General features: G+C 38.7%; 1 protein-coding gene across 3 annotated transcripts in view; it reads left to right on the forward strand.

Moving 5' to 3' along the window:
* LOC103698299 (splicing factor U2af large subunit B) overlaps nt 1–21206 on the forward strand; it is a 31895-nt gene extending 10689 nt beyond the window's left edge. The window contains exons 3-13 of one of the 3 annotated variants that reach the window (XR_005508289.2): nt 1290–1415; nt 4181–4248; nt 4861–4931; nt 5063–5107; nt 5187–5246; nt 18138–18198; nt 18302–18414; nt 18526–18972; nt 20127–20262; nt 20366–20576; nt 20904–21206. Coding sequence is in view for 2 of the 3 variants with exons in the window: in XM_039118911.2 (XP_038974839.2) it covers nt 1290–1415; nt 4181–4248; nt 4861–4931; nt 5063–5107; nt 5187–5246; nt 18138–18198; nt 18302–18414; nt 18526–18972; nt 20127–20262; nt 20509–20576; nt 20904–21041 (1333 nt within the window). In the remaining variant the exon portion in view is untranslated. Of the gene's footprint in view, nt 1–1289; nt 1416–4180; nt 4249–4524; nt 4640–4860; nt 4932–5062; nt 5108–5186; nt 5247–18137; nt 18199–18301; nt 18415–18525; nt 18973–20126; nt 20263–20365; nt 20577–20903 lie in introns of those variants that run through there. The other 2 variants (XM_039118911.2, XM_039118914.3) reach the window with 2 other exon arrangements.
* Nucleotides 21207–23128: the final 1922 nt, after the last annotated feature.

The following is a 23128-nucleotide window of genomic DNA, read 5'->3' on the forward strand; positions in this document are numbered from 1 at the left end:
GAAATTTTCAAAATTGCGAGCCTAAATCTTTGAATGTTAGGTTGTATTAGAAAGGAGAATCGAAGATTTGCCTAATTAATTTTTGCGAAAGCTGCTCACCTTCTAGGTACCAAGTTCCACGGTTACTGAATATTGTTGGCATATTGTACAAGACATACATGATGTCAAGGTTGCTAAAGAAGCCAATAATAAATCTATGAAGCATGACTGCACACATTGGATGTGTTTACGATATAATTTACACACTACGTGGACATGTCAACATGGCATCAAAAAAAATTAAAACAAGATGCGGATATGGTGGGGAACCAATAGCATACGCATTCACTTTTTTATTTCCATGTATTGTACTAGATGGACTATTTTTTCTTAGTTTTAGCTCCAGATCTCCCCGCTCTTTTTCTCTCATGGTTTGCATACACACGATGGTTAAAGTCAGAAGGGGTGTTATTTATCATGATTGATTTGAAATCAGAAGTTGCTTGCCTTATTTGATGTAATCTATCACAGGACAACCCCGAAGAGTATTTGAGATGTCCCTAGGATGTATCTTGAATGTGTCCTTGCCATCTGGGATGTATCTAGATCGTACCATGTTATGTCCAATCTTTTCCCCTTGTAAGTGAAATTATGCAAGAAGCATCTGACACATTTTGTACTGTATACCTGTATCAGTAACTCATGCATATTAGATATGGATACACCTAATTAAGTGTCCAATCTTCATATTTATAGAATGTTGAATACTTTAGTCCTCAGACAATTGCAAGAAGTTATTTTTGCTGAATTTGGTTCCATATCTTATTTCAATAAAAAGGGATGTGATCAGTAACAGGTTTAAATTAATGTACTTTGTTGGAGTTGTTTCAGCTGCGTTAACATCAGTTTATTACTATTTTATGTTACTAAAATGAGAACATTTAAATTATATTATATCATATTTTATATATATATATATATATATATATATATATATATATATATATATATATATATATATATATATATATATATATATATATATAGGCTTGAACTGAGATCCCATATTCTGGCAAGCTTGTTTCTACAATATGTACTGATTGAGTTGGTTATGATACACAAGAAATTGTTATATTAATATGTATCACAACATGTGCCATTGTTCTAGTCCACATTGATTTTCATAGATAATTGCTTCTACGTTTGCCAGTTGAATTTTTTAACTGTCAATGTTCGCTATGATCACATAATTTTCCATTTTGAAAGATTTTTTTTTAATGTTTGACTTCATATCATCATATTCATTTCAGGCGTAGGGACTATGATCGTGATAAAGAACGGCGCCATAGGCATCGTTCTCGATCTCGGTCTCGATCAAGGGGTAGGTCCGATCATAGATCAGGATCTCATTCTCGTTCCCGTTCAAGATCAAAGAGGTAAAAGCAATATCATACCAAATATCTGATATTTCTTTGATAGATTTTTTGCCCCGAGTGCTTTTTTTAAAAATTCTGAATTTACATAAGTTGATAACCTAAGGTTCTATCTTGTGGTGACTTTAATGAGTAAGAATTGATGTATGTGCGGCATATGACAGATAAAATATAGAGATTGAGAATATGCAGGTTGTCTTGCAACTTTGTGATAGCCTAGTGCTAATTTTAGAACGTGCTGGAGGGTCCAAACTATAGCTTGTGGAAAGGGAGTCATGATATCTTTGATGCATTTAGGTTTCATGATAAAGTTTATTTTAACATGATATGGGTTTAGTGTTCTTTACATGGAACAGAATGAGCAACTTAGGTGATTTTGTTATTCTGCCATTATTGGTCACTATCATGGGTCTTATTTAAAACCTTATTTGTCTATGTGCTAATAAAGGTGTCAATGTTGGAAACACTTCAATGGAACAGTGGAGTGATTAGTATTGCTGGACTATGGAAAGAGTGTAGTAGGTGGCAATTTGAAGACAAGTTTTAGTTGCTAGGAACTGGGAGAGACAAATTTGGAGGATTAAAAAAATGTATATGTTTGTTCTCCCAAGAGTGGCCTTTGTAGTTTTGAGGTTGGTTATATAATTAGATTTTTTTTGCTATCATATGAATGTATATTGTCAACTTTGTTGCCTCATCTAGCCCTTAAATCAAAAAGCAAACATTAGTGATAGTGCTCTGTTTATTTTGATGGTCCTTAGAAGCATGGACCACAGACTCATCACATCCAAGGTGATTTCAAATGGCGTTATCACTCTTGTAGTCTTCCTGTACGGCTCTTTGAACTGAAGAAAATAAAATGCCCCTGGATCTCCTCTTGTGCACCTTTTCCATTCCTTTTTCTAGCTTGTAAGTCTAGAGCCTAATTACATGTGGATTGGTACAAATTGTAGATCCTTTCAGAGATGTCATGTATATGGTCATTCATGTAAATTGTTGCTTAAATATAGCAGTCTGAAGTACAATTGCTGAGTAAAACCAAAATAAATTGAAAGTAAAGGTGCCGTTTGGCATCACTTCCATTTTTCTATTTTTAGATATAGAAAAATAGAAATTTTGTTTCTATTCTTTTTCTTTTTTTAAAAAATATATAGACATGTTTGGTATAGTCAATTATTTTTTAAAAATAAACTTTATCAATAATGATGGGCTCGATGGTAGTTGTAGTGGAGGCAGTAGAGGTGGTGATGATGTTGGTGGTTAGTACGATAGTGGTAAAGCAGAGGTGGCGATGATGGCGGCGGTGGTGTGGTGGAAGTGAGGCTGTGGTAGTAGACATTGGTGGCAACAGTGGTGGTGCTGAGGGCACTAATGATGTGGTGGAGGCAATGGCTGTGGTGGTTGTGGTATGATGGAGGCGATGATAGTAGTGATAGTGACGACGGGGGTAATGGTGGTGGAGGTAGCAATGATGGCAGTAGTGGCGACAATGCTGGTGGTGCTAGTGTTGGTGGCTAAGATGTTGGTGGTGGTGACCAAAACTATGAGTTTCTTATTTTTGAAAATTGTGAAAGAAGACTAAAATTGTCCCTAGTGAAGAACTGTAATTTTATATAGCTCCTCAAGTAGCAACTCACACACCCACAGACCCCTTTGTGTGTCAAAAATGATAAGTAATGAAAGCAATACAGATGCGGAGCGTTAGCTTGCTTGTACCATATGTATATGTACTTCTATGTTTGTGATGCCTATTTCATAATGACATTCATTTTATTATGGCATCTGAGCTAAACACAATGGGTTTAATGCTTGTCGTGAACTATATTGCTAAGGATATCTTTATTAGCAGGTTCCCTTTATTTTTCAGGTATCTATTTCCAATATTTATTGTCATCTTTTTTTTTTCCTACTTTTCTACCACGTACTTTTCAGATCTTTTTTTATGGCCACATTAATATTAGTTTCTCCTCCCTCCTGTTGCTGGCATTCCCTTTGACTATTTGTTTTGGTGTTGCATTCTAGTGTCACCTCCCTTTTCCCCTCTTTTTAAACACCAGCCACGAAAGGTGAGCCAATTATGCACCAGAGTGATTAGGGCAGGCTTGTTCAAGTCTAGGCATGAATTTTAGTGGGCAGGCTGATCTTGGGTCAGCATGTAGAGCTTTGAAGCCATGCTTAGGGCCATCCCAGTGCACAGGTGTAATGCTGGTCTTCCTTTTTCTTGATGGGTAACCTAAGAAGCAACTTTTTTAAATAAGTTGTGTGAAGAATTGTCATTGTATTGCAAGGTCTAGTCCGATGAGTAGTTGTTGGAGCCTAAAAGGATTACTTTTCCGTTTTTGCCTCAATAACCTAGCAATTAAATTAAGAATATGCTTGTCAACATTGCCTTATGTATATGTTGAAATCAAATTCATGAATCTTTAACTAGAGCATCGAAAATGATTGTTTATTGTGACATTATGCATTACAAAAGAGGTCGTCTAATAGAAATGCTTGGCGAATGAGGATTCAAAAAGCTGAGCCCAGATAGTTGGGACAAGGTTTTGGGTGATGGTTATGGGAGACAATTATGCATATTGTGATGTATTATTTAACTTTCTGGCCCTTCTCATTTTGTGCAAGATATTTCTTCTTGTGCATGTGTTTTGATAACTATGGTATTTCTAAGCCTACCATCTTCTTCCCTTTATTTATTCAAAATATGTGTTCTTGTTTAATCTTCTACATGATTAATCTATTTCTAATCATTTTTCTTGCTCAAACAGCAAACGCATCAGCGGTTTTGACATGGCTCCGCCTGTTTCGGCTCTGATACCTGGTCCAACTGCTGCAGGTACATCAATTTTGTAATTACGGTTCAGATTTTCCTGTCTTCATTGTTGCTTAGTTTGTTGTTAATGAGGGAAATTATATCAAAATTCATGGTGTTTCTTGGGTAAGCGATTTTAATTATGTACATAGCTTGTAGGATACTAGAAACTAAATCTGTTGTATCTGGACATATTTTTTTTTACTATATATTTTTTTACTTGGAGAGTTAATTCTGAAACTGAGCACAATTTGGTTGTTTCTTGTTTTTGGTGGCTGTTTGTTTGTTTTGTGTATATATGTTGTTGTAAGAAGGCAATGTTGGGCCACTTGTCCCACTGTGCTGCCAATGGGCGTGAGCCGACTACTGTAGCTTTTATGTGCAAGGAGGAATCAATGCACCGGTTTGATATCTTGTTCGTCTTCAACCAACAACTATTTCCTTTTTGGTAGTCTTACAAATATTATCTTCAATACTTGGAAAATCGTATGATCATTTTTTCCTTATGATGTATTCTATTGAGGAGGCCAGATCAAGTCTGTCTGTGAGGGCATAAAATGTGGTGCTGCATATATTTTTCTGTTATTAAAATAAGTATACTATCGTTCTGTGATTTAACTTACTTTGCTTATACAGGTCAGCTACCTCCAACTACACCACCCATTCCTGGAATGTTTCCAAATATGTTTCCTCTAGGAGCTGGCCAGGTGCTTTTTTTCCCTCTCTTCTTTTGACCATCTGGAACTTCCTATTGTTACCACATGCTTTTGGTGCATATTGGTTTATATATTTAATCTACCCCAATGTTTATGTGTTTTTGTATTTGCATTCATGACAGTTCCCAACTCTTCCTGTGATGCCAGTGCAAGCAATGACACAGCAGGTATGTTCATTGCTGATTTATGTATAACATTGCATAATTTATTCATGTTATATTTTAGTCTATATTTTGGTATCTCTAGGCAACTCGACATGCTCGGCGTGTGTATGTTGGCGGCCTCCCCCCTACTGCAAATGAACAGGTTATTTACCCTAGGCATTTACCATACTTTACATATATGCTGCTTGACTTAGCATAGACGTAGAAATTTATTTCTTATTTTTGAATTTCCTTAGATTTCTTTTCAGTTTTGCCTGAAGCCATATTGTCCAAATTCATGAAATTAGTACTAGTGCCTTCTAGATCTGAAATCGTATATATGTGTATTTGTTTACTTGTTTAAGAGTTATATTTCGATAGATGTTTTTATAATTCATTCTTCTTTACTACAATTATTGATTTTTGCCAAGGATTATTATGCTGGAACTAAAGCCCGGACCGGTTGCCTGGCGGCATGGGTCGGTACGCCCCTATGTTGTTTCATGCCGAGCCCGTACCGACGCAGTAGAGGAGATGGAGGAGAGGGAGAACTAGAGAGAGGAAAAGAGAGAGAGAAGGGGGAGAGAGAGGAGATCGACGAAGGGCCGGGGAGCCACGCACAGGGGCGGAGGAGGGGCTCTGCATCCGGTTCTCCTATTGTGTTCGAAACAAGGGTCGTGGAAGAAAATTTTGAAATTTTTTAAGTGCAGTCACTTAAAATTTTTTAAAATAAAAAGGGCCCCCTCCGGATCATCTATTTTGAACAAAATAGGGAACCGAAGGTGGAGCCATTCTGCACCTCTGCGCGGCTCCGCGGCCCTCCATCCCTCTGTGCGGCTCCACGGCCCTCTGCCAGCTAGCCGCCACCCTCTCTCTCTCTTCCTTTCTCTCCCTTTCCCTCCCTCACCCTCTCTCTTTTTCTCTTTTCTTCTTCTCCCTCTTCATCTCAGTTTCTCGTTTTGGTTACTGGAACCGTCCCGGTCCGCCGCTGGTACAGCTCGGTACGAATCAGGCGATTCGAGATCACATAATTTGTAAGGGATTCTACTTTTATATTAAGAAATCAAGTCAGCCAAATCAGCCTTTTAGGATGTTGGTTGGAAATGCAAGAATAACATAAAACTGTTGTAACCAGATGTTCCTATTGGAAATTGCTATGGTGTTCTCAAGGTAGGCATTGTCTTTGAAATTCTGATAGGTTGGGAACTTTGGATTTGACTCAGAACTGTTAACTTTTTAATATGAGAAGAATGGGGTGCTATATCTCCATATACAATATTACAAGTTCCATTTGAAATTATAATTGGGTTTTGTCATTGTATTGTTAAATTCTTAAACATATGCGCTACTGTGCACATTCGCTATGTCACCCTCTTTCCTTTTCTGCATTTTTCCTGCTTAACAAAAATATATTTGAACATAATCACTTATCACATTTTTGCCCATTTCATTTATTTTTACCTGTTTATGAACAAAGTTCTATGTAGAATTCTTACGAATGGAGCATATCCTGCTCTAGTTTTTCCCTTTCTTCGTAAACCCATCTTTGTTCTTGCAAACATGGTTTCTCTCTGTTTCAATTCTGCAATGCACAAGCATCCCAAGGATGGTAATCTGTTTCTCTTACCTATAACATGGATTAGGTATCATGATTGGGTGATCATGGATGTGAGAAAAAGAATTGAATAAAATTGTTTGTTTCTGTTTCAGCAAATCTCATTTATAGACCTCAAAGTGAATCATCAAATTAATATCCCATAAGTTTGATGGTTTAGTTCTCTCCTTCATTCAATAAAGTCGTGATGAATTGTATGTGGCAAGGTTGGCCGAACCGGACCGAACATTCCGGCTCGGTAAAATCAGGATTGGCCCCGAATCCGGCCGAAAAGGGTCGGAACCAGACCGAATTGGTCAGAATAGATCGCGAATCAGCTGGTACCATTCGGAACCGATCGGTTCCGTTCGATCTCGGTGTGAACCGTCCAGTTTGCATCGAGTCGACCTGGTTCGGAATCAGGCCCCCTCCCTCTTTCCTTCTTTTGTTAAAAGAAGATGTTAGGAAGGCTCGTGTCCTCAACATTTCTTCTCTATAACTCTAAACGTCTGTTGGTTCCTCCTTCCTCTCAATTTGCAAAATCACACCAATTCAGCACGATTAAAGAAAGATCCAAGCCTAAATACGGTGTGCTTCCTCTCGTATATCTCATTTTCTCTATTTTTTGGGCTCCAAAATATAGCTTGAAATTTGCGAAATAAAAAAAGATTATGCCAAAATTTTTGATTTGGGCTTAATTTTATGATATGTTGTAGATCATCATGATGACATAAAAATATGTAATTTCAGATTATATATAATTTTTAAAAATTAAAAATATGTATTTGGATTAAAACATAAAAAATATAAAAAATAAAATTTAAAAAAATTGTAAAATTATAAGGGTATTTAGGGGCATGCAAGTTATTTTCGAGCAAAATTTGGTGTCTATTTATTCAAGTTTTGATGCGATCATGCGCATAGTAGCTTAGGCCTAAATTTTAAAAAAAATGAGAAATAAGTAGCCTTTGATGTATGCCCACAGGTCTAAAAAATATATGTAGCACCCATTATTGGGTTCTACATGGATCTGTGCTGAAATTAATTTATTAAAATATTTATATTTAAAAATTATTTTTTTATTTAAAAAATAATTAAAAATATATAATTAATACCAAAAATTATAAAAATTAGTAGTACATAATACATATTTCAGAAGTATTTTCAGAAGTAAAAAACATATTTTTTTTAAATTTATGATATTTAAATATATTTTTTTTAATTTAAAAATTATTAAACTTATATATAAATAAAAAATATGAAAATTTACTATTATGTATTAGATAAATCAGTTGTATTTTCTGAACTAAAAAATATTATTTTCGTAACAAAATTTTGCTATTTTTAAATAATTGCTAAATTGATGTATTTGATAATCCTTAAAGTGGAACCATCAAAAAGAAAGAAGTTAGAGTGTGACATTGATTGGGATTATGAGCAAATGCTCTCAGGTCGGCACTATTGGAAGCGCAGTTGGTGTAACAAGTTGAAAGAAGTGATCAAGTTGAAGCAATACGTGGTTACTCCAATGTATCTATATGTCGATAATGTCCACGAGAGGTTTGATAGCTGATGAAACACTTCGCTAATTTTAAAGCAGCGAAGGAGAGGGTTGCTAAGAAGGTGGAGGTGGACCGTCGAGCGACAGAGCCATCTTTCTATCACTTCAGAAAATCAGGAGGCGTTCGCTCTAAAAGACGAGGCACAGATCCAGGCTATCATTTAGGAGAGTTTGGATAATCAGTGGCAGGAGAATGAGGTGGCCAGGCATATGGCTAGAATTTGGGCTCTCGTACTATGAATCGGGCTCCGGTTTTGTGAGCAGCAGGAAAGATCTAGAGTTTAGGAGGACCTCAGTCAGGAAGGCCATCAGCAGAGGTGGTGGTCGTATTGCATTTATGTTGGAGGCTTTTGGTAGCAATAAGAAGCCATCCAGAGATTCCACCAGGAGCCACCACAAGATTTAGATCTACATGCCTTTTCCAGCAAAAATTTGAAGCAGTAGGGGTTGACACAATATTGAAGGATAAGAAAGACATGTGGCGAGCTATTGGATCATGATTCCACTTTAGCCATATTCCAAGGAATGTGGCAAACAATACGTGTTATAGGTCTGTCATTTTTTCAACACGGGCTGTCGGTCTCGATGTAGATACTCCAGAACTGAAGGACGTTTACGGTGAACTTGACAATAATGAGCTAGAAAAATGAATTGCCTCATACAAGAGCAAATGGCCTACATGGACTAATGGTAATGTGTGATGGTTGGACCGTTCCTATCGGACAGAGCATTATCAACTTCTTGACATGTGATATGGAAACTTTTTTCATAAGTCGGTTGATGCTTTCGATTAGGTGCATGACGCCATGAACATCCTCAGATTGGAGATCATTGATCAAATAGAAAGAAGAATGTTGTGTAGGTTATCACTGATAATGAGCCACAATATAATGCCATCGAGGAGATCTTGATGATGCGGCAGCCACATATTTTGAACCTCATGTCACATTGTATCGACCTCATATTGATGGACATTGTGAAGATTTATAGGGTGCAAAAGATAGTGGAGACAGCTCAAACCATCACTAGATATATTTATAACCATGCATGGATTCTTTCACTGATGAGGTAGTTTGCCTGGGGAGAAATTTTGAGACTAGGAGTTACATGGTTTGCTACCAATTACGTTGCACTGGATAGCCTTCTTGAGAGAAAAATTGCCCTATATCAGATGTTTGTCAATTTCGAGCGGCTAGAAAGTAGATTTGCGAGGACTTGGTGATGAGAGAAACATTCTGACAGCAAGCTGAGAAGATAATGAAGGCTATCAGACCATTGTATGTACTTCGGGTCGTGGACTGCTAGAGGTTCTCCTAGAAGTGCTAGTATCATTTGATGGAAAAATTCATATCAAAGAGGCATATTCGACGTATGTCCAGAAATACATCGACATCATTGAGTGGCGGTGAGACTATCATATGGGTAGGAACTTGCATCTAGTAGGTAAGCAAGAACATTAAAAATTAGACAGCTTATATATTTGATACAATTTTTCAAAGACAATAACGAATTTTATTTGTAGTATACTACTTGAACTCAAGATTTCAATACATCGTAGTTAGAATCGATATGGATGACGAACTTCTGGATGCTCTACGTAATGTTATTTAAAAGATGGACCCTGATCCAAAAGTTGTAGCCCTATGTCTAGAAGAGGTAAGTTAACGCCTTCACGCCACACCGCCTTCCTCCGTGCCGCCTTCGCCCTCCGAGCGCCATTTCTCCGAGCCCCGCTTCTTCCCTATCGCCACCTGCAGCACCGCCGCCGAGCCCCCTCTCCCTCTCTCTGCGAAATCAAGGGTTCTTGGCACCGAACCCTTCTTTCCTCCCCCTGAGCCAGTCGAGCCGGTGCCATCCGGCCGCACTCGATCCCAGCCATTTTCCCAAGTTCCCTCTTCATGGGCCCAAGTACTTGAGCCCAGCAGACCCGAAGCCCAACACCATAGAAACCCCTCAAAGTTCCTCACGGGCTTAATTCCTCAGGGTCGCGCCCACCCCGTAGCCCATTTCCGTTTTCATTACACGGGCCAAACTGCAACCACAGGCCCATGGCAGCATCCTCTTGGCATCCATTTTAGCCTTGCAACAGTTCGGCTTCAGCAATCAGCTCCACTGAGTCTCTGTGCTGCATCCCTCATCGTCTCCGTTGCTGGAGAAGCCACGAGCGAACAACCTTGATCTACTGCTTCATGACAGGTAATAAGGTTTCTACTTTTTCTGACTTGTTCATTTAATTATGTTCTAGTTCTCTTGCATGATAGCCGTATTTTTGAAACTTACTTTTACCGTCAAAATTCAAAACATAGAACTACTCTCAAACCCATCCTATTCACCATTTTAAAATTTAGATATTAAATTAGCACACCCTAGCAACTGGACGTTCCTCAACATTCTTCGATCAGATTGATTTAGAATCAGAACAACTGTACTACTTGATTGCAATCTAATTTCTTAAATTGAATAATCTTAATCCTTAATTCCGAATAACCGAAGTAAAAATAGCAACATTTAAACTTTAAGTTATTCTTGTGAAAATTTGATCTCTGAAATCATAATAGATTGCATTAGTAGGTTGTCCTGCATCAAATTTGGTTTTGCATTATATTTATTAGGGTTTCATTAGTGACATTGCATTTTACATCATCATACATAGTGTTATCATTACATATCAACCCATAGTGATAAGGAGTACCAAGCCGACCAATCTAAAGTCTCCTTAGCTACCATAGATTCCGAAGTCCTGAAATTCCTCATGGACCAGTTTGCTGCCATACGAACTCAAAGGGAAGAAATCAAACAAGAGGTTCGTGAGCTCATGCGAAATGTCAGGACCCCTAAACTGCCAACCTCCGTTGCAGCCCAACCTAAAATCGGTTTGGCCACACTACCTATAGTTTTTTCGCATTTCCCTACGAACCAAACCCAATGCTCTAGGTGTCAACAATTCGGCCACATAGCATCTCAATGTTCCATTAAGACCTACCAGATTACTGAACCAGAAGCTGAGAACCAAGAGGCCGAATATGTCGAAAAAGTTTATGAACCAAATATAGAAGATTATGTAGAAGACTTTGAAGATGAACTCACCGAATTAGAATTTGTCCAGAATGATCCCCAAAAGAAAATTGTTGACCTAAGTATAAACACACCACTTCACATTACTACTTCGAAAGAGGTAGTAAAAGATGTCGAGGGCTAATCTCCTATGTTGGCACATGTGGCAAAAGCTATCAATGAGGAATCCAACCTTGACCATTTTTCTGTGATAGCTCCCCTTCTAGAGGAGTTTTATTCTGTAGTCCCTGATGATCTTCCGGATGCACTTCCTCTGATGTGTTATATCCATCATGCAATTGAGTTAGTCCCCCGAGCACCTCTGCCTATCCTTCCTTATCATAGGCTCAACCCAAATGCATACGCTGAGTTGAAACATCAAGTTGACGAACTCTTCGCAAGAGGGTATGATTGTGAGAGCCTAAGCCCCTATACTGTGTCTACACTCCTCAACCTCACAAAAGATAGTTCTTGGAGGATGTGCGTTGATAGCCGTGCCATCAACAAACTCATGGTTAAGTATCGCTTTCTCATTCTTAGGCTAAACGACCTTTTAGATTCTATGTCTAGTGCCACAATCTTTTCTAAGATTGATTCGAAGAGTTAGTACCATATTCGGATTCGTCCCGAATGCCCATGGCTAGATGTCATTATGGATTTCGTGTTAGGGCTTCCACGTACTTCTACCAAGCACGATTTCATTTTTGTGGTTGTGAACCGATTTTCAAAGATGGCTCATTTTCTTTTCTATTCTAAGACTTATGATGCTTCTAGAATTGCCAAACTTTATTTTGATGAAGTTGTTAGACCTCCTGACCCTTCAAAATCTATTATGTCTGATAGGGTGCTAGATTCATGAGCTACTTTAGAAAAATCCTGTGGTATGTGATAGGCACCAAACTGAAATTTTCTTCTGCCTATCATCCTCAAATCGGCAGCCAGACTAAAGTTGTCAACCGTAGCCTTAGAAATCTGTTAAAATGTCTGGTAGGTGAACATGCTAGGAACTGGAATTTAGTGTTACCGACCACCGAGTTTGCATATAATAGTTTGGTCAATAAGTCCATAGGCATGAGTCCATTCGATGTGGTACATGGTTGCAAACTTAGACAACCCATAGACCTGATCCCCATGTCTTATCAGTATAGAGTGTCGGAGTCTGCACAGTTATTCGCATTGCACCCACATTCATTGCATCAAAAAATCAGCAAATGCATTCACTTTAATAACTTAAAATATAAATCCCTTGCTGATTTATATGGACGTATAAAGAGCTAAGTGAAAAAGGTTACGCCATGATAAGAATTAGGCTTGAATGACTTTCTTCAGGAATGTTCAAAAAATTGCAAGCTTGTAGTGCGGAACTGTTCAAAGTCCTATGAAAAATTAATTCGAATGCATATGTTGTGGATCTTTCTGATGACTATGGGATTAGTGCGATTGTTAATATTAAAGATTTAATCCCCTACAAAAAGACAACAATTATTCATTTTGACCCCTTTGTTGACACACTTGCCCCTGTTGATCATCCTGACCCATTACCTGCTGTTGAGCCACCACCTTCCAAATTTCATGCATGCAGAGAACAAATAAAACATATATTGGATGAGCAAGTTATGTCAACTAGAAACGGTAGTTACCAACGTTACCTTGTTCGGTGAAAAGGTTGACCAAAGTCTGACGTGACGTGGATCTCGAGAGCCGAGTCATAACGCCTTGATCCCGATCTTCTGGAGTAGTATGACAACCAGCCCGATCTGCACTCGACGGGGTTGAGTTTTTTCCATCCGGAAGGAGTTGATGGGGACATCGGAGCTGATCATCCGCCTGTCTAGTCCACCATTTTTATTTTGATTCTATTTTTTGTTTTATTTTTGGGCTTGTTTACATTTTTATTGTTGTAGGACTTTATTTTTGTTATTTTGGGCTTTATTGGGAATTATTTTTGTGTAAGGGGTTGTGTTAATTTTCTTGTTTGGGCCCTATATATAAGGGACCCTCATTGTGATTAGGGTTTAATGAAAGTGAATTAAGATTTCTTCCCCCACGTTCCTTCTCTCCTCTCTCTTCCCACTCCTTCCCTTCTCCTTTTCTCCTCTCTTCTTCCTGCATCTCTATAACCTCTTTTTTAGAGTTGGGCACTGGGCCGGGCCGCCCACGGCCCGCTTCGGGCCTGGGCCGGCACGGCCCGCTCTAGGCCCGCGGGCCAAGCACGGCACGGCCCGCGGGCCAGCCCGGCACGGCCCATAAGGGCCTGGGCCGGGCTAGCCCGCGGGCCCGGCACGGTCCGGGCCTGGGCCCGGCCCGGCCCGATAAAAATTAATGCTTCATAAATTTCCTAAAAAAATTAATAAATATTGAAAACTAAGGATTTATGAATATAAAGCCACCTTAATGGTGGGGGGTTTGGCATAGACCCCTACCAGTTTATTAATTTAAATCAAAATGGTACATGAAGGGAGGTTTGGACCTTGGTCGTCACTCTAGAATACAATAAGAAACTAAGAAAGGGCCGAGGTTTGGACCTTGGTCTGACCTCCAGAATACAATAAAAATGTACAATTATAAAAAATTAAGAAATCTTACTAATCATCAGTGATTCAGTGAATCAGTATTCAGTCTTCAGTCTTCAGTCTTCAGTAGTGTTTGTATCATCATCATCAGAGGATGTTGTATTATGTCCACCTTTATCTTGAAGTCTTGCCTCAGCATCCAACCAATCCTTGAAGCAGAGAAGCATCTCCACCGTTTCGCCCGTCATCCTACTTCTCTTTTCGTCAAGAACACGCCGACCTGCACTAAAAGCGGATTCCGATGCTACCGTGGACATCGGCACAGCTAAAATATCGCGTGCAATTGCAGACATAACAGGATATTGATTTCTAACACTCTTCCACCAAGATAATACATCTAGATTCTCTATTTGATTTTCATCATATGCAGACTGAAGATCATTTCGTAAATAAAATTCTAGTTCACTACTTAAAGATGAAGAAGATGAAGAGGAACTTGAAGCATGTGTGTGTCTTCTCTGTGCAATGAATGAAAAAATAGATGACGAACGAGAACTACTAGAAGAAGAAATAGAGGTTTGTATTTGTGTTCTAGATCTACGAATTTTTTCATCATATATAGCATAAATATCATAAAGAAGTTGTTTTACCTCATCTTTAGCAGATTCAGAATCTTGATTCATATTTTCAGAATATGCATCAAGTAAAATTAGCACGCCATTTAATTTAACTCTAGGATCAAATACAGCAGCTAAGTTATGCATAGGACATATCTTGTCCCAATACTCATTCCATTTAGATTCCATTAGGTCAATAATAGGCATTAAAACATCATCATATATATGTTCTGCAAATTTTTGACTAATTATATATGCTTGTTGTAAAAATGAACATGAAGTAGGGTAATAAATACCAGAAAGAACATTGGTAGCATTATAAAAACTAAGCAAAAAATCTTCCAAATTTTTTTCTTTATTCCAATCAGTTTCAGACAATGTAAAGCCTAATCCACGATCATTAATATATGCACTTAATAAGTTTTTATATGGGTATGCATCATGTATCATGCTATATGTGGAGTTCCAACGAGTAATTACATCAAGTTTAAATTTTTTAAAACATTTACCATGATTTATGCATAATTCCTTAAATTCTTGAAGTCTTGATCTTGAAGCATGAATAAAAGAAACTGCATTTCTAATTTTTGAAATCACATCTTGAATCATGCCCATGCCAGCTTGAACAGAAAGATTTAAGATATGACATGCACATCTAATATGCAGTAAATTTCCATCTAATATGGGATGCAATGAGTCTTTTAATAATGCAACAGCAGAATTATTATTAGATGCATTATCAAAAGTAATAGACATAATTTTATCATTAATATTATATGAACATGCAGTTTGATAAATAATATTTGAAATTTGTTGCCCAGAATGTGGAAAATCAAAAGCACGAAAAGCAAGAATACGTTTATTTAATTGCCAATCATTATCAATATAATGAGCAGTAATGGCAATAAAACAATTACTACCTACAGATGCTGACCAAATATCAGAAGTTAATGAAATATTTACATTTAAAGTAGAAAGTGTTTCAATTAAATTTTGTTTCATTGCTAAAAAGTTGGTCATAGCTACTCTTCTAAATGTACGCCTACTAGTTCTTTTGTAAGCAGGTTTTAGGTTTAATTGAACATATTCTTCAAAATTAAAAGATTCACATAAACTAAAAGGTAATTCATCCTTAACTATCCATTTTACAAGTGCTTTTCTTTGATTTTCATGATTATATGCAAAATTACCTACAAGTAATCCCCCTTGTATATTAAGGGTACTTTGAGTTTGAGCATGAGAATCATGCATCCTATGACTCTTTTGATGTCTTTTTAAATGCCCTGTTCCCCCACTACTACTACAACTATAAAGTTTGGCACATTTTTTACATCTAGCTTTCCAGACTCCATCAACCATAACTCTATCAAATTCATTCCATACAGCACTAGTCCTCTTACGAGAAGAGGTTTGATCTTCACTCGGTTCACCAGTTCTAGAGGAACTAGGAACATGGGGTTGGGGATTAGTTTCTTCTCCCTCAGAAACAGGAATGCCAAACTGACTTTCCTCAAAAGATGACATATCTATGATTAATTCAAAAAATAAAAACTAACCGCAAGGAGGAATTGAGTAGAGGGTCGGAGGGCAGAGGCAGAGCCGAGATTCCGAGCTTCCTCTTGTGCTCTCAACAGAAGCGACCTTCTCTTCTCAACAGGAACCTCCTCTTGTGTAGCACTTGAACAAACTAAAAATTAAATTGCTAGAAGAGCACTTTAGAAGAGAGAAATAATAGCAGTAGAGAAGGAGAGAATGAGAGGTTTGGTGTGGTGAGAATGAGGGAGGAATGGGCTATTTATAGAAGCCCAAAATTTTTTTTTCCAAAATACCCCTCAATTCAGCCGTTATTGGACTGTTGGGAGGGGTAAAATGGACTTTTTCCCGAAAATAGCCGTTGGAAACGGCTATTTTCCTCCCCCCTCTCCAGACGGGCCGTGCCGGCACGGCCCGTCTGGAGCCGTTGCGGGCCGTGCCTGGCACGGCCCGTTTGCGCCCGTTACGGGCCGTGCCGTGCCCGGCCCGGCCCGCCAATAGACGGGCCTGGGGCCGGGCCGGCCGTGCCAGGCACGGCCCGCTTCATAAGCGGGCCGGGCCGGGCCAGGCACGGCCCGTTTAGTCCTTTGGCCCGGTGGGCCTGGGCCGGGCCGGCACGGCACGGCCCGTTGCCCAACACTACTCTTCTTCCTTCCCCTTCCTTTCTTCTTCCTTCCCTTCTCCTTCGCTCCTCTTTTCTTCCTACATGTCTATAACCTCTTCTTCCTTCTCCTTCCTTTCTTCTTCCTCTTCCCCTGCAGTTGTCCATCATCATGGCCTCGCCCATGGAAGTGTGCCTGCGCGGTTCCCATCATCGAGCACTCCTGCGGCGGATTGGGTCGGTACCGGTTTGGTACGTTGCCGCCGGTATGCCGACCGATACCAGTTCGGCGTACCTTGCCTCATGGTATCTAGTAATTGGGGTTTTGCAGCATAGTGAGGGGTTGTGTGGTAGGTGTGAGTGTGTCATGTATGTGCAGGTAAGGGAATTGGATATAGAATAGGGAATGGCAATAAAGTTTAAATGTTTTATTGATATTATGATTTGGATGAGCCTTTGACAAATATTGTGTTCATGGTTATTTAGGATCAGATTGTCTCCCTATATTATATATGTTTGTGTTTGGGAAAGTAGACATATAAACATGCAAAACAATCATGTACTTGCATTTGTGAAATGGAGGTCTGATTTCTCGAAGTCCTTGGTGACTCATCATACCTCTTATATGGTGATGATCATGTCCATTTACATTTGTGAAGGCAATTCTGTTAGACATTCTTGAGACCAAGTTTGAGGTTATTTCAATACTTTTGAATGGCACAAATACTAAGGGATGGCTGAGGAGCATGGACGGCTTGGTTAGCCACGACAAAGGGAGCGACTGGATGACACTAGAAAAGAAAAAGGACCTTTAAAGTTTGAACACAGGTGAATTGGTGGCTATTGCATGCAAATAGGTGAGACTGAATGACATCCAAAAAGTTGTTTACCTTAAAACTTTGAGATCAACTTCGGCTAAAGATGAGGGAGAATGGAAGTGGTGGGGTTGGCCGAAGTTTAGAGGCAAGGATGAGAAACTTTCGGATAAGTTTATATTTCGAGCTTTTATATGAAGTCATAATTGTCATATGAAGACAACTGTCTCTATATGCATGCTCAACATTATTTTTCTTTAATTTGTCAGTGCTCTGTTCTAGCAATAATACTTCTAAAGTTTTAGGATTAGGCTGACATTTTCGTGCAGGTCTTTGGTAGAAGATTTCTGGCACAAAGACTTGTAATGGGTGGGTTTCCCCCTTTTACTTTTGAGCTCTAGATGAGAATTTATTTTTCTGTTAAAGTGTGTTAGCAGTGAGTCAGAACTTTAGTAGTTCTTGTTCTTGTTTAATGTCAATGAATGCTATCAAGTTTGACCCTTTTGGCTTAGATATGCATTATAGTCTCTCTCTCTCTCTCTCTCTCTCTGCCCCTCCCTCCTCCCTCTCGCTCTTTCTCTCTTTCTCCCTCCCCTATTCTTATCTCTCTGCCTATCAGAAATATTTTGCACTGTTGTTCCTGCCTTGTTATTTAAAAAATATGGATTCCATTAAGTTTTTGGTGGGCGATGGAAACTTCCATTCCTTTACCTGATTTTGCAATGCCAGGCTGATGATTTTCTTTCTCCTGAAAACTTGTCTGCAGTCAGTTGCAACTTTCTTTAGCCAGGTTATGTCTGCCATTGGAGGCAACACGGCTGGTCCAGGTACTCAATGTTTGTGTGCATCTAACATTCTATCACCTTAGCTTTATATCTTAAAGTCAAATGTTGACTTCTATTATTTATTTATCTGTTTTTGTTATTGAAGGTGATGCTGTTGTGAATGTGTATATAAACCATGAGAAGAAATTTGCTTTCGTGGAAATGAGATCTGTTGAAGAAGCAAGCAATGCAATGGCCTTGGATGGCATCATTTTTGAGGTTGGAGTTTGAAAACCCGGAATTACTATGTGCCTCTGATTCTTCCACAGTTAAAGGTATATTAGATGAGTATCTGCTGACATCTGAACACTTGTTGCTTTATTCACCCAGGGTGCACCAGTAAAGGTCAGAAGGCCAAGTGACTATAATCCTTCTCTTGCAGCTGCACTTGGCCCCAGCCAGCCCAATCCCAATCTTAATCTTGCTGCAGTTGGGCTTACACCAGGTTCTGCTGGTGGTCTTGAGGGTCCCGATCGCATTTTCGTGGGCGGACTTCCGTACTATTTTACAGAAGCACAAGTAAGGGAATTGCTTGAGTCCTTTGGACCTCTTCGAGGTTTTGATCTGGTCAAGGACAGGGAAACTGGTAACTCGAAAGGCTATGCCTTCTGTGTCTACCAAGATCTCTCTGTTACAGACATTGCTTGTGCTGCTCTTAATGGCATCAAGATGGGAGATAAAACCCTGACTGTAAGGCGTGCAAACCAAGGTACCCAACAACCTAGGCCTGAGCAAGAAAGTGTGTTACTGCAGGCACAACAACAAGTGGCTTTGCAGGTAAAGTGCAAATTACACTTGACTAATTTAGTTTAAACAGCAAAATTTGGAGTCTTTCAACCTAATATTTATTATGAGCCGGGGGCAAACTGTGGGCAGTGTCTCTGTTTCATAAGGTTTTGCTTTTAAGGTGACTACTAGGTGCACTTTAAGCATGTTTGCCATTGACTCTTTTTGGAGAATATACTATTTTCTGTTAAGTTGTTGCTTCTTGGAGTTTTACTTCTAAAGTGTAGTTACATATAAAGAACTTTCCACTATGTTCTGTTTGTAATAAAGTTAAGCAAAGAGATTTGAAGCATGGGTAAATTGGAGTCTACCTACATTGACACGATTTCACCTGCATTTTCGTCATTTCCTTTTTTCTCATATAGCACTAGACAATGGACATGCGTTGACTTGTGCTCAGTTTTCCTTATTATCTTCTGCTACATCTGATGATCACTTGTTTTAAGAGTGTGTGTGTGTGTGTGTGTGTGTGTGGTATATGTTGCTACAATCTGTGATTTCTCGTTTGTTGAGGTCTTCACAAAATAACGTCCTCATTTTAAGTAAGAATATTTTAAAGAATGTTGATCCTGAATGGGAAGCACTAGTCTTTTAAGAGCAATAACGTCCTCATTTTGATTACCATCATCACTGACTAGCTCAAGTACTAGAGCATTTCTATTCGATCTTTAAATTCACTTATGTTATGGGTCTTAAATTGCATACATTTTTACGCGTGTTTATAGATGTGACTTTTGTATTGTAGCACTCAGCTGCTCTCCTTGTTTTACCATTTAGTCTCTTCTTTTATCCCATAACTGTAACCAGCAATATAACTAGTTGTGATCAGGTTTATGAATCTAATTTGCTAAATATTCCAAATAAGGGCTGCATCATGGTTTGCTGAATCCGTCATCCCCCTATCCTTTTCCTCTGCATGGGGTCTGTCACCTCCTTTCTTTATAGGGCTATCTATGAAGCTTCACTATGTTTTTCAACATTCTTTATTTTGGTCAGCACTTATACCTAGAGTTCTAATATTTTTCTCTATAACTTCCGTGGACAGTATACATGTAACACTATTCTGGTTCAAGTTGTTTTGTTTTGCTCCTTTTTGAAGGAGACTTGGTTTTATTTTCTTTTTATTCTAAACCTTTTTGGTGCAGAGGCTTGTGTACCAGGCAGGGTCCCTTCCAACCAAGATAGTGTGCTTAACACAGGTAGTTAGCGCAGATGAATTGAAAGATGATGAGGAATATGAAGACATATTGGAAGACATGAGGGGAGAGGGTGGAAAATATGGTAAGTAATTTTTTCAGAATTTTTTTTGTACATCTGATGTCATTTTAATGGAAACTATAAATTCTTAATTCTTTTTTTTGTTTGTTTTTGCTTTGTTTTACAGTCTTTTGTAGTCCAACCTTATGCAATTGAGAATCAGGCCTAACCCACAGAAGATCCTATTCTCTGTGTTCTAACCTGGGACCGTCTCTCTAACTTTTAGTAATTCTTCTTGCTGATCTGACAACCCTGTACTTTTTTTTGCAGGTAAATTAGTGAATGTTGTCATCCCTAGACCTGGTCCAAATGGAGAACTAGCTCCTGGTGTTGGAAAGGTTAGTCCATAAATATTTTGAAATTTAGATTGACTTTCTATTATAATATGAAAGGAACTCTGAAGGCCTTGCAGATTCACTGATCCATGCTTACAAATGCAAGCACATCCTCACCCCTTGCATTTCTTATTTTTCTTGGTAAAACATGAGCAGTCTACACTTTTGTACCTTCTCTGGTCTCCGTTTTTATAGTTTGTGAAAGAACTGGTGTACCCTCAGACTTGTCCTGCTTTTGTGCACGCCCATCACATGAGACAGTACATTTGATCTCCTTGTGAATGCTGCTCACATTTATATAATAGTTCTTAACCGTCAGCTCCTTTTCAGGTATTTTTGGAGTATGCTGACGTTGATGGATCCACCAAAGCCAGGCAAGGGCTGCATGGAAGGAAATTTGGGGGAAATCAGGTTGTTGCGGTTTTCTATCCAGAGGCCAAGTTCGCCCAAGGAGAATATGATGGATAATTACTTAACATCATTGTTTCTAATACTTTCTCTTTTTACTTTAAAGCTGTATCATAGACTTTTTTCTGCAGAATTGATGCTTTATTTATCGTGACTGGACATTTTAGACATATGTTAGAGCGATATGCTAACGAGTTAATTAGCTATGCAAATTTGGTTCTCTTATATGTTTAGTAGTATACTCCAATTACCTCTTATATGTTTAGTAGTATACTCCAATTACCCACTTGATAATGGATTGTGGTAGGAACAAGGAAATTTGGCCAATTCACTGTCATGGTATGGGAACGCAGCATCTGATTCAATGATGTTTAGTCCAGAAGGCCAAATGCATTGGGCCACAGAATTCTGAATTTGATGTATACACACCGGAAGGCATCAGCTGATGTTGATTTACAGTCTCCCACCTCCTGGAGTGCAAATAATTTATATTTAGCCACCTCAAAATAATTTGTTTTGCATCAGCGGGTGGGCACGGATGAGAAGTTTTGAAGCTTTTGATCTTTTGTAGGCTCTTGGACAGTGCGGGGTGGAGTGAATGGTGTTCATCATTGTTTTGGAAGGTTGGCATGCTTCGGAAATGTGAAGCTGTGAAAACATTAGTTCTCATCTAATGATCTTATTGCGGACCAATCAGCAAGTTTTCTTATGGATCTCAATGGTTTTGATAATGACAACTTGCATGTGTAATTTTATTTTTTGAAAAGGTGGAGTGGTAGATTATTGGCATCATATATTGTTGAAAAGCTTTCCATGCAAGTTCTCTGTTATCTTCTTAAAGAAAGCAAACTACTGCGGATGCCAGCATTTTTTGCGTGTGATGCAAGGGAGCGTTCAAATGGATGAATGAAATGGAGAACTGGTGTCGTCATTTTGACATCTGATTGGTAAACCAAGGTTATCCATTTCTTTCCTTCGTGTGCTGACTTGTCCAATGCTCAGAGATATGATTGTAACATGGTAGCAATATTCTCTGACCTGCTGGAAATTTATTTATTGTTTTCGGTTTTTTGATTTTTTACCTTCGGCGATATGTTTGCAGAGTTTTATCTACATTAACAAATCGTTCCAGGACTGCGTCATTATTCCAGTTGTACGTGAATTTTGCGATCATTCATGAGTTATGGAGACTATCTTCTAAAACTGTGACAAGCTAACGATGCGATATATTGTTGCTGGTGATGGTTTAAAAATAGTTTTTTTTGTTTTCACATGGTATTCCTGAATTACTATACTTATTTCTAGTACATAAGTATCCAGATGTTTTAGAAAATTTATATTTTTTATTTTTTTATCTTATTATTAATATCTGTTTATCCAGGCTTTCCCAACTTTTGACCAATTTGTTTACTTTTTTTTTTAAAATTCCTTTTTTCTGCCAAATTTTTTCCAGGCACTGCACTTGGGACTGTGCAAGAAACGCCGGTCCGTTTATATTAAACAAAAAAAAAGCAGCACTGTTAACCGGATGTGATGACGTTTCTAAATCCCAAAATTCTTGCTTTCTGAACTAGTGGCATGAGATGCTTCAACCGGCTGCTTCAGCAGGTTTCATGCCAGCTCAGTTTTGGTCTCTCTTTAGCAATTTGCCGGTTCCTTCTTAAGATAGAATTATGGAGGTAGGAGAGGATTTACAGAAGGCAAAAGGGGAATAGTTGGTAATGGCAATGACGGTGAACTTGTGACTGATGGTGGCGAATGGCCTTGGCAGGGTTGAGCGGTGGAGGTGAATTGAGAGGTGGTGCCAAGGGAAGTTTGGGTGCAGCAGTTGGAATTGGTTGGACGCGATAAGTAGGGTGGAGGAAGGTAATCGGCAAATGGGATGCACGATGGAGACTAGGTGAAGGAAAAGGATGGGATGGTGGGGTGAGAGGAGATCTAGGTTTGAGAAGAGGATGGGAAGGGGGGGAATCCAAGGGTTGAGATGAGATTAGCCACATCAAAGATAGCATGTGGAAGAATGCTGAGGGGAGATGGATTCTTGGGACCTTTTCCTCTCATACTTATTCTCGAGAGGAGATTTGACGTCTTTTCAACTTTTTACGTTTTGAACTTACATCTTAAAAATTTTAATTTGTTAAATTAAA

Source organism: Phoenix dactylifera, chromosome 15 (assembly GCF_051530095.1).
Source record: "Phoenix dactylifera cultivar Ajwa chromosome 15, Ajwa_hap1_PhDact_Kaust_v1.1, whole genome shotgun sequence".
NCBI classification, from domain to species: Eukaryota; Viridiplantae; Streptophyta; class Magnoliopsida; order Arecales; family Arecaceae; genus Phoenix; species Phoenix dactylifera.